Raw genomic sequence first — 12,820 nt, forward strand, 5'->3', positions numbered from 1 at the left:
CGCTCGCTTCTCCCGAGACTCTGTTCACACCTGAGACACTGACACACGTTCATCGGTTTCTATCATCCGAACCAAAGATGGGGGGGGGGGGGACATTTAGTCATCGATTTAAAGGGGAACTATGCAGTTATTTTAGCTTAATTTACCTTAAAGGTCCCATGGCATGAATATTTTTTTTTATTATGAATATTAGCATAAAACGTGTTGCCTTTAATTTAGTGTCCCAGTCTGTGCCTCTCATATCTTGTCTTTAAAGGTCACCATGGCATTAAAATTTCACTTTATGAGTTTTTTTTTTTTTAACATTAATATGAGTTCCCCCAGCCTGCCTATGGTCCCCCCAGTGGCTAGAAATGGTGATAGGTGTAAACCGAGCCCTGGGTATCCTGCTCTGCCTTTGAGAAAATGAAAGCTCAGATGGACCAATCAGGAATCTTCTCCTTATGAGGTCAGAGCGCCCATTCAGGAACCGGCTAGCTGTAAGAACAAGGTATCGATGAGAGTTTCTCACACTATCGTCATGGCTGAGCTGGCTAAAAAGAAGCAGAAAGCTAGGAAAGCATTGTCGGAGAGAGAAAGCGGAATGGGTGGTGGTGTTGATGGCTTTATTTTAACCTTTCAAAACACTGCTGCTTGAAGGTTCTCTTTACTTCACTGGGTTTTATCAACAGTTGTGGCCGAACTAAATCAGCCGCTCTCATGTGTTTGAATCCTAGAACATTTATAAAAAGGTTTTTATATCTTAAAATAATTTGTGCATTGAAACTGTGAAGAGATGCCTTTGTTGTGCAACAATGTAGAGCAAAAATCCACGGTTGTGTTCCTGTGTAAAAATACAATATATTCGGAAAGTTATGAGAAATCAGCACTTTTATTTGTAAGTCCCCTGAAATAAATACATTTGGATTTATGAAATAAGTCCCCTGAAATAAATGAAAGTACCGTAATCATTCGAAAAATGTCCTTTTTTTAAAAACCTATTAATTAAGCTATGTTGACTTATTTATTGCTTTATTTTTTTGTATGTATTTCATACAATTAATTTCATTTATGTTTATTTAAGATCTGATAAAATGGCATTACATTCTGGGCGCCTGGGTAGCTCACCTGGTAGAGCAGGGCTCTAATGCAGAGGCCCAGTCCTCGACGCAGCGGCTCAGGGTTCGAGTCCTTTCCTGTCCATAGCTATCCTGTCTATTAAAGTCTAAAATGCCCAAAAAATTATCTTTAAAATAAATAAAATGGCATTACATTCTCAAAAACCTGATGATAATAAAGAATTGGAAATGGGTGAGAAGGGATTATTTTATTCAGTTAATGGGAGATTTTTTGTTTAAATCCAGTAGTTGATGGTAAAATGCAGCTTTTTGGATTCCAACCGCCATTAAAAACCAAATAAGATGTAAAAGAAAATACTTAACCCTTGTGTTGTCTTCCTGTCAACTGCAACTTTTGGTTTTTCTGGGTCAAAATTTAATTATTAATAATTAACATAAATTTAAAATGTTTTGCTTGTCTTTTTTTGTCACTTTTTCTGACGTTTTTGAAAATAAATTCAGTTTTTTTTCTCACTTTTTTCAATGTTCTTCAGTGTCGATTTTCTTTTCTGCCCATTTTTCCGCGTTGATTTTGAAGCTTATTCCGACATCTTTGTAAAAGAATTTTCAACGTTCGTTTATCAGTTTTTTTTAAATGCTATAAAATTTAATAAAACACTCAAATTCAATGAAATTAGTGAACTGATAATTTCTTTTACTTGTGAAGAGCGTTGTATGGAACCATCCACGTTACTTTTTCTTTTTTTTTTTTTAAATGTGGTTAAAAGAAAATTGAAAATTGGTCAAATTTGACCGAGGACAACAGGAGGGCTAATATAGCTGCTACATTCCCCAGTTATGTAAAGGGAACATTCACAATGAAATATTTACATTTTACAAAGGAGCCATTCCCTCAACATACCCTGTGAATAGGAAAGCTGCTGTTCCTTATATCGTATTCGGCTTTTATTTTTAATATGCTGTGAAGTTTATTTTGAAAGAAATGTAGTTAACTGTTAACGTAAAATTAGCTAACAGTGTTTCTGTGTTAAATTAAGGATGTGTGGGAGAGGTGAATGTTTTTATTTCTTCAGTTGAAGAGGAAACAAGTGGAGTTTATGCATTTCATCTATGTGTAAGTACATTATTTTTAATAAGTTAGCTAACATTGTTAGCAAAGAAATGTACGCAAGCAAGCTAGCTAGCTAACTAGCTAACGACAGAGTTAACTGTCACTTCGGTGTCGTGTTTATTTTCCTCCTTTCTCCTTTTTACTTTTCTGTTTGTTTATTTAAGTTTACCTGAACGAATAACGTAATGTGGACTAACGTTAACGGTACAAGTTTATTGATGTTATCCTATATTTTTCTAATAACGTTAACGGTTACCATCTCAAAGGCTTTTTAAGCTAACGTTATTAGCCTTTGTTCTAAACGTCTGTTATTTTTTATAAGCATTTTTTATGTTCCTGTGGTTTTTCTGTCCATATTCTCATATAAACAGATATCTTATACTACACTGACAGTACAACCTGAACACACTGTAGTAAACATGACACAGCAGTTATTTTGTCAGCTTAGTTTTCAACAACTACTCATCTCCCATGAGTCTTTGACAGATTATCTAGCTAGCTAACAGATCACACAGTTCATAACAATTAACAGTATTCCTTAACAAACATGTTGCCTTTATTTTAGTGTCCCAGTCTGTGCCTCTAAGATTGGCATTGAAATTTCACTTTATGAGGTTTTTTAACATTAATATGAGTTCCCCCCCCAGCCTGCCTATGGTCCCCCAGTGGCTAGAAATGGTGATAGGTGTGAACCGAGCCCTGGGTATCCTGCTCTGCCTTTGAGAAAATGAAAGCTCAGATGGACCAATCAGGAATCTTCTCCTTATGAGGTCATAAGGAGCAAGGTTACCTCCCCTTTCTCTGCTTTGCCCGCCCAGAGAATTTGGCCCACCCATGAGAGAGAGAGAGAGACATCATGGCTTTCAAATGAGCAAAGTGGCAGTTGGTTAAGACCACACCCCCACCCTCCACCTTGCCCCCCCTCTCTCCTCCTATAAAAGAGACTTCAGATACAGTATTAGGGGACCACTAAGGTCTATATAAAAGAGACTTCAGATACAGTATTAGGGGACCACTAAGGCCTATATAAAAGAGACTTCAGATACAGTATTAGGGGACCACTAAGGTCTATATAAAAGAGACTTCAGATACAGTATTAGGGGACCACTAAGGCCTATATAAAAGAGACTTCAGATACAGTATTAGGGGACCACTAAGGTCTATATAAAAGAGACTTCAGATACAGTATTAGGGGACCACTAAGGTCTATATAAAAGAGACTTCAGATACAGTATTAGGGGACCACTAAGGCCTATATAAAAGAGACTTCAGATACAGTATTAGGGGACCACTAAGGTCTATATAAAAGAGACTTCAGATACAGTATTAGGGGACCACTAAGGTCTATATAAAAGAGACTTCAGATGCAGTATTAGGGGACCACTAAGGTCTATATAAAAGCATCCAAAGAGCACCATGAAAGTCCTTCAGCAACAGTTACAGCTGTTCTGAAGGTATTTACAGAGTTCACAGGCATTTTTCCCACTCCATGGTACCTACTTGACTCTTTTTTGTGTGAGAATCTACAATGTAAATAGTCATGAAAATAAAGAAACACATTGAATGAGAAGGTGTGGCCAAACGTTTGGCCTGTACTGTATGTATATAGCGTCACAGAACTGTGCACCTTACCGCTCCACCTTTTCTTTTGCACTACTTACCTTATTACATATTGTTACATGTTGACACTAAAAAAGGAGTTGCTTTTAATGTTTGGACACTGTATTTTGCCATTTAGGATCCTAACTTATGTATATTTGCATGTTTGCACATTTGTTCAATAAACCTTTTTTTTTTAAAGTGTTTCTTTCATCATGGTTTCATATCAAGGGCTTTTGCCTGGCATTTCCAATAGTGTACACTGTAATAACTTAAAAACCAAGACAATATATAAAAAAATGTTTTTATTATTTAGCTATTCAAGTAGCGCATCAAACCCTGTCGTACATCCCTGCGTTCTCCCTCTGCACCCTGTGACAGTGCCCCCACAGGCTCTGCTGCCACAGATGCATCCCAGTCATCGTCATAGGCCTCTCCGTGAGTCTCTGAAAGATTATGCAAAGCACAGCAAGTCAGCACCATAGATCTCACCAGTTCTACATCACAGTCCTTTCTTTTCATAAGGCCACGCCACCTTCCCTTCAGTCTACCAAAAGCATTTTCAACAACAACCAGTGCCCTGCAGATTTTCTAGTTTTAAATCTTCTGCTCTGCTGTGAGCCGTCCAGTGTCGTGGAATGGTTTTAAGGGCCAGTTCTGCAAGTGATAGTCAGAATCCCCCAGGATGTAGTAGCCAGCATTAACCCCACCGATGCTCCTGGTGGAAGCTGGAAAGTAGTTACCATGGCTGGGTAACTCCCACAATGTGGATGGTCTCAAAACCCGAGCATCATTTAGAAATTTAAAGTTTCTGAACACGTAACTTTAACTGTATTTCAAAATCCACGTTCCTGGAAATATCTTCGCTCTTTTTGTAAAACACAAACAAAATATTCATACCTTTTTTTTATACTATTTGAATTTTATATTGGATAAATATCAGTATGTATAAATATAAATAGTATAACAATATATTTTATTATATTTTACAAATTGAGTTGGAGGATGTGCCATTTTTTTGGCTACCATCTATGTTTGGATTATGATAAAGGATTGCAACTCAGGAAAAAAGCTTAGTCTTTTTTTATCGTGCAACAGACAGAATAACTTCCAATTCAATACTTTTTTATAGTGTCAAATCCTAGGACACTTTAGAGATAAAGTAGGTCTAGACCACGCGATAATTTACAGAGACAGTAAAAGAAAACATTACAGAAAAAGTACTTTAGTTTGAAACTACCTTTATTTACAGTATTTGACTTCAACATTAGGATGAGAAAACAAAACTCATTTTAATCCAACCTGTTCAAGCCAAGAGAGATTCTTAAAACGGGTGTGTGAGCACACACCCACACACACACAACACACACACACACACACACACACACACACACACACACACACACACACACACACACACACACACACACACACACACACAGTAAATGAGGAGGGAAGGACAAGCACTGATAGGTTGATGCAGGTACATAGAAGAACTGGGAGGAGCAATGTTGACAAACTGAAAGTGTTCAGTCAGTTCAGACTCCATTTTGAGTCGACAGAACAGAGCAGGAGGAGAAAAACTGAAGGCTGAGGCAGGGTGAGTGTTAATCCAACAAGTTATTATTTTACTGTCAATTTCTCTCAATCAGTCTTCTCCCTGTGGACCGTAGAGGAAAGAAATGTAAGAATTAACTTAACTGTTTGATTTATCCGGAAACAAAGTTGTGATTGGCTGAATAATACAGATTAAACCTGCTGTAACCCATGGCAACACAGATGTAAAGAAAACTGACCAGCTGGAGTGCTGGATGGTTTTATTGTACTGTAGTGTGTATAGTGTATACTGTGTGTGTGTGTGTGTGTGTGTGTGTGTGTGTGTGTGTGTGTGTGTGTGTGTGTGTGTGTCCTGTTCTCTCAGTCTTGTGTGTGACTCTTGGACAAACTTGTTGGTCTTGATTCTCATGTTGTGAGCTCACAGTCACAAAAGCTGTAATCTAATCTAAGAGGACGAATACAAACTTTTAAACCTCATTATTGTCAGTAGCAGTTGTTTTTGTATTTAGAGTTTCCTAAATGGTTTAAAAACAAAATGTATCATGGATTCAAGCAATATTAATAAAAGACTGTCTGTCTATGAAGAATCACTGGTCCAAAGATTTTCCTCTATTCTTCAGAAATGTTTGTTTTGGTTTTGGGCAGTACTGATGTTTCAGTTTCTTTTAGTATATTTAAAGTATATGTATGCCTTGATTTGATAGTAGAGCGAGCTCACGGTCAGAGTTCCTGTTTTTTCTCTCAGACTGACTTCAGATCAGAAGATGTGTGATTTGGAGGAAGAGGAGGAAAGAGCAGAGTCTCTAATATCAGGCTGTCTGTCTATGAAGAGTGACCAGTCAATAGAACCTCCTCCCCTCTTCAGTAATGAACCTGGACCCTCAGACACAAAGTAAGAGACTGTTTTTACTGTCAGCTGACCTGATGAAGATGATGCATTGAGGATGAAGAAATGCTCTGCTAAAAGATTTATACTCGTGATGCAGAACTATTAGTGCAGATACTGTTTCAAACTAAGAGGGATATTTTCTGGGTTTTATAGCCACAAACTTCTGATTGGGTTTCTGTAGCAGAACACTTGAGAACCTCCATTTTAGAGTGTTGTTTAAAGCCCTGACACACCAACCCAACTGACTTGACAGAAAAGGCAGTCAGACTGATCAGTCGGCTCCCCGAGGTCCAAAAAGTGCCTCAGAACACACCGAAGCGACTCCGATGGCCGTGCAGTTGGCCATCGGGTTGGTGTGTCAGAACCTTAACAGCATTTATAGAAAAGCTTTGCTCACCTTGATTATGTGTGTGTTTGATTTTGTTTTTAAACAAACTACTAATGTGAAATATGATGAAGGAAATGTAAGCTCTCCTGACTAATGATTCAGAGCTTGTATCTGAAAGAGTTGAATTATTAGTAAGTGAACCTTTGAGCTTAGATTCTCTTCACCATATATTGTTGGACACTTTTTTGATCTTTTATTCTGGCTTTTTATCAACTAAACAATCCATAAATAGAGACAATAATCATCAGCTTGAAGGACAAATCCGGCGAAAAATGAACCTCTGGGTTAATAACATATGTGTACCGAGTCGACCGTTCTCTGGGACATGTCAATTGAAAATGATTTACATTTAACAATATATTAACATTTTAAAGTACTTCAATATAAAATAAGTAAACCTAAGTCACCTAACACATAACTACAATAATTTAACAAATAACAGTTTAACACTATTACCAAGTAACAACAAAGTTAATGTTGTTGAGTTGGTATGACAACCAGCTTCAAAATGACCATATTTTATCATATATTTGCCTTCTTTGGCAAGATAGGACACCTCTCCTGACTTATGGCAGGTCCTGCACAGGAGAAAACTCTCAGACGTTGTCCAAGAGGCCTGTACACATACAGGTAGGAGTTTGAAAGGACAGACAATTTGGGGAGGCTGTCCCACCTCCACCACCACCAGGCGAGCAGCGGGCACGTGCGCCACTCGGCGGAAAAGGGAGAAAGAAAAAAGGAAAAATATTTCAGTCGGAACGGAAATGAGGAACCGAAATTTGCGTTCTAATCCGGTTCGAATACTACCATTTGCGTAGGAACCGGTTCCATAGTGAAACTGGGTTTTGGTACCCAACCCTAGTCTCTAACTTTTAACAAGCTACTGCAAAGCAGGTGGTTAGCTGCTAACGCTAGCTTTTGGGGCACATGGTAAATATCTATTTCTACACCACTAACAAGGCTCAAAATATCACCACACTTTCACGGTAGCATGATGAGGGTCCCTACATGTAAACTGAAGCATTGAGAACTTTGTAAGTGTACAGACAGTTTATTAAAAAGATAGTTTAGAAAGACAGTACCGTTCGTGTTTACATGCGGGCGCCATCTTGGAAAACAGTCACGACCAGTCGAACGCCGAACGCCGTGCAACCAGTAACCAGTAACATGGCTTAGAGTTTAGATTCTCTGCCCGAGCCCGAGCCCGACCCGAGCCGGGCCGGGCCGGGCCGGGCCGGGCCGTTATTTTCCGCCACTATCCTCGGGCCGGGCCCTTGATCAAACATTTGTGGGTTTCTTTAATCATTACTTTAGCCTAACTGGGTGGGGAGAAAGCAATGTCATAATCAGAAATATTATCTATATAGGCTATATTTAGGCCAAAGTAACAAATAAGTTACGTCTCCTATGACAGCTGATAAAACGGGGACTTGGATGATGAACAGACACATGAAGCAGGCTCGCCATGGCAGAAAAGATGATAGTCAGCCTTCAATGTCCTCTTTTGTTACTTCTCCAAGCATAGGCTACCCCTGAGGGCGATGCAAGCCCTCACAGAGAAATTAGTTTTTTTTTTAAGTTTCTTCATTCAGATCCATTTGCGATCCATTCCAGTCCAAATAAACAAACAGCGCAGTTTACATGCATCGCTCTTGTTGCATTATTCATTAAGATCATTTTAATCAGCTTTCTGCAGTTCAAACAACTCTGAATTGTAGTTGAGAACGTCAGTTATAACGGCCCACGTAATAAAAAAGTGTCTGGTTGAAATCGGGCTCGGGCTCATAATTACAGTTAATGTGTTGGGCCGGGCTCGGACACAACGTGCATGGGCTCGGGCAGGGTTGGGCTTGATTTTTTGGGCCTGATCTAAGCTCTAACATGGCTCTAACATGGCTCTAACATGGTGTTCGTGATTCGACAGCTCATGACTGTTTTCATGTAAACGTGAACTGTCTTTCTAAACTATCTTTTTAATAAACTGTCTGTACACTTACAAAGTTCTCAATGCTTTGGTTTACATGTAGGGACCCTCATTATGCTACCGTGGAAGTGTGGTGTAGAAATAGATATTTACCCTCTGCCCGAAAGCTAGCGTTAGAAGCTAATCAGCCGTTTGTGGTAGCTTGTTTCAAGCTACTGACACATTCGATTAGCATGAAAACATATTCCAGAGAATGGTTGACTCGGTACACATGTGTTATTGCCTGAATTGTCCTTTAATTAATAATTAAAATATTTGTAATTTTCATCTGTAAATATAATAACATTTAGATTATTATTAAGCTATGATTAGAATATGAATACCACATCACTCTGTACAAGGCAATGTACATTTGCCATTTGAGATTATATTTGTCAGGGTTATTAAGTTTTCTTTTTCTATTTCCTGTTGTTCATTTTTGCAGTGTTCTTTCTTTTTTTTCTTCAGAGTGATTCTGTTTTCTATTCCAGTCTTTACCACTGTGTTTTTGAGGCACCTTGCATAATAATCACTAATGATGCAGCATAGATTCTTTCAACTGTATGAAAATGCATTTTATTTTAGTTACTACACACGATGAAACATTAAGATAAAGCATGCATTATTAGATGCATCAATACAACTTCACTTTCCTTAAAGTCCCAGTGTGTAACGTGTTTAGTTGTTCATTATCAAAATCTGTGTTCCCCATTCGTGTTTGTCCTTTTTCATGAATATTTACCACCACCATCAATTCCAAGTATTCCTTTTGGCCCTGACATTTACATTTGCATTTCCATGATCTGGGGTAAACGCGCCATAATGATGCTCCATCTTGAAATACGTTAGCCGGTAAGGGACATACAGGACATACTGCTCCGCCTTTCGCATTTTTGCTGTCACATGATAAACTCAGAGGTCCTGCCGGTAGCGGTTTTTGGCATGGGTGAAGCGGGCAGCTGCCTGAGGCGGCATTTTTTCATGACACATGGGGGGCGGCACAAGCACTTAACTTACTTGCTGAGAAGCAGAACCTGTGTGAGAAGGGGAAAGGGGAGGGGGCACGGGGACAGTTCACCTCTGGGTCTCCCAAATGGAACGGTCCGGACAAGGGGGGAAGGGAGGACCATGAGCCTCCTTGAGCTTATCACTTTTATGCATGATAAGGATCTATGGTTTAAAAACAAAATGTATCATGGATTCAAGCAATATTAATAAAAGACTGTCTGTCTATGAAGAATCACTGGTCCAAAGATTTTCCTCTATTCTTCAGAAATGTTTGTTTTGGTTTTGGGCAGTACTGATGTTTCAGTTTCTTTTAGTATATTTAAAGTATATGTATGCCTTGATTTGATAGTAGAGCGAGCTCACGGTCAGAGTTCCTGTTTTTTCTCTCAGACTGACTTCAGATCAGAAGATGTGTGATTTGGAGGAAGAGGAGGAAAGAGCAGAGTCTCTAATATCAGGCTGTCTGTCTATGAAGAGTGACCAGTCAATAGAACCTCCTCCCCTCTTCAGTAATGAACCTGGACCCTCAGACACAAAGTAAGAGACTGTTTTTACTGTCAGCTGACCTGATGAAGATGATGCATTGAGGATGAAGAAATGCTCTGCTAAAAGATTTATACTCGTGATGCAGAACTATTAGTGCAGATACTGTTTCAAACTAAGAGGGATATTTTCTGGGTTTTATAGCCACAAACTTCTGATTGGGTTTCTGTAGCAGAACACTTGAGAACCATGATAAGGATCTATCGGGGATCCACCCCAACTATTGGACTGCTCTCAGGATTGCACTTACTCTGCCATTCACTGTGGCTCCAGCAGAGAGGAGCTTTTTGAAACTAATGTTGATCAAGTCATACCTGAGGTCAACCATGTCCCAGGAACGGCTCACTGGCTTTGCCGTCATCAGTATCAATCACTCAATATGGGAGTAGATTTCATACGATGACATCATTGATGATTTTGCATCAAGGAAGGCCAGAAAGGTCAGGTTTTAGTTTGAAATTTGTGCTATTTTGAATATTTATTCTATATTTTATTTGCATATTATTCTTAATATTTTATTTTATTGTTGTTGCACATTTATATATACAGTACTGTGCAAAAGTATTAGGCAGGTGTGGAAAAAATGCTGTAAACTAAGAATGCTTTCAAAAATATAAATAATGATTGTTTATTTTTATCAATCTACAAAATGCAAAGTGACCGACCAAAAAAACATCAAAATCACATCAATATTTGGGGTTACTACCCTTTGCCTTCAAACCAGCATCAATTCTTATAGGTACACTTGCAAAAAGTCAGCGAACGTTGAGGATCGTAGATGCAGCGGCCGGCCAAGGAAACTTAGTGCAGCAGATGAAAAACACATCAAGCTTATTTCCCTTCGAAATCGGAAGATGTCCAGCAGTACCATCAGCTCAGAACTGGCAGAAACCAGTGGGACCCAGGTACACCCATCTACTGTCCGGAGAAGTCTGGCCAGAAGTGGTCTTCATGGAAGATTTGCAGCCAAAAAGCCATACCTCCGACATAGAAACAAGACCAAGCGACTCAACTATGCATGAAAACATAGGAACTGGGGTGCAGAATAATCGCAGCAGGTGCTCTGGACTGATGAGTCAACATTTTGAAATATTTGGCTGTAGCATAAGGCAGGTTGTTCGCCGAAGGGCTGTGGCTACAATAATGAGCCAACAGTGAAGCATGGTGGAGGAGGTTTGGGGCTGCATTTCTGCAAATGGAGTTGGAGATTTGGTCACGATTAATAGTGTCCTCAATGCTGAGAAATACAGGCAGATACTTATCCATCATGCAATACCATCAGGCAGGCGTATGATTGGCCCAAATTTATTCTGCAGCAGGACAACGACCCCAAACATAGAGCCAAGGTCAATAAGTACTATCTTCAGTGTAAAGAAGAACAAGAAGACATTGAGTCTGTCTGGGATCACATGAAGAGACAGAAGGATTTGAGGAAGCCTACATCCACAGAAGATCTGTGGTTAGTTCTCCAAGATGTTTGGAACAACCTACCTGCTGAGTTCCTTCAAAAACTGTGTGCAAGTGTACTTAGAAGAATTGATGCTGTCTTGAAGGCAAAGGGTGGTCACACCAAATATTGATTTGATTTAGATTTCTCTTCTGTTCATTCACTTCATTTTGTTAATTGATAAAAATAAACTATTAACACTTCCATTTTTGAAAACATTATTAGTTTACAGCATTTTTTCATACCTGCCTAAAACTTTTGCACAGAACTGTATATATTGTATTATAACAACATAAGTGAACGAGAAAATTATACTTCTTAGTTGCACAAATCCTTCATTAGAACATTTGAGCGAGAATCCAGTTATTTAACTATTGCAATTACAACAGGAACATACTTTTTTGCACAATCTCCACCTCCAACATTGCCAAAAGACAATGAACACAATTCTACACAAAATACGACAGTAAAAGTTATCAGAAATTAAAGAAATATACACTATATATTGTATATACAAATTTTTTGTGTGTTTTCTTTTTTTTGGGGGGGGTCTCGCACAGGGTGTAATTCAATGTAGAACCACCACTGGGTGCTGCTAATTCTGCTAATGGGTATCATAGCTTCCCGGCAAGTTTGAAGAAGGAAACATGGAGGACCACACATATTCAAAATCCAAATTTCAGGAGCAGGAGTCTTCTTCTTCTTCGCCCAGAAAAAGAAAAAGGAGACTGAAAAGAGCAAGAGACCGGCTTTTTGAAGCGTGAAGGCTACCGTAGCTGGAATACGTACTTTGAACTGCATGGCGCGAGAGATTTGGTTGCGATATATGATCTCAACACTAGATAAGATGGGAGAAATTCCTACACATTGGACCTGATTGAGTGCTTCATTTCCCCCTTTAACAAATACAATGATAAGTTATGAAACTGCATGGACTACTATAGCATCCTATCAGTCTTTACTTCAGTTGGTTGTTGAGTTGTCTATATATGAGTATAGGTAGCCATAATGTTTAATAATCCGTACAACACTTGAACTTATAACTCATTATGAGTCACATCTAAAATGTTTTATTACTGTTGACATAGTAGCATCAGAAAGCATTGTGTATGTTTATGAGTGTAGTCATCAAGCACTATGGATGCATTATTACTCACTTTGAAATCCACCATAATACACTACAGGTGTGAGAGACAATTTTTTAAATCCAGATGTTTAGAAGAATATTAGTCCTATTTGTAAGTTTGTAAAAGAACC

At 38.8% G+C, this 12,820-nt stretch overlaps 1 protein-coding gene across 4 annotated transcripts in view; it reads left to right on the forward strand.

Moving 5' to 3' along the window:
* Positions 1–5,207: 5,207 nt before the first annotated feature.
* The window catches only part of LOC120552556 (NACHT, LRR and PYD domains-containing protein 12-like), a 50,263-nt gene continuing 42,650 nt past the window's right edge, over positions 5,208–12,820 (forward strand). For 2 of the 4 annotated variants that reach the window (XM_039790711.1, XM_039790714.1), the window contains exons 1-3: positions 5,209–5,368; positions 6,071–6,217; positions 9,964–10,110. In XM_039790711.1, the coding sequence (XP_039646645.1) occupies positions 6,090–6,217; positions 9,964–10,110 (275 nt within the window). In that variant the 5' untranslated portion in view covers positions 5,209–5,368; positions 6,071–6,089. Of the gene's footprint in view, positions 5,369–6,070; positions 6,218–9,963; positions 10,111–12,820 lie in introns of all 4 variants that reach the window. The other 2 variants (XM_039790707.1, XM_039790713.1) reach the window with 2 other exon arrangements.

Source organism: Perca fluviatilis, chromosome 22, assembly GCF_010015445.1.
Source record: "Perca fluviatilis chromosome 22, GENO_Pfluv_1.0, whole genome shotgun sequence".
NCBI lineage: Eukaryota > Metazoa > Chordata > Actinopteri > Perciformes > Percidae > Perca > Perca fluviatilis.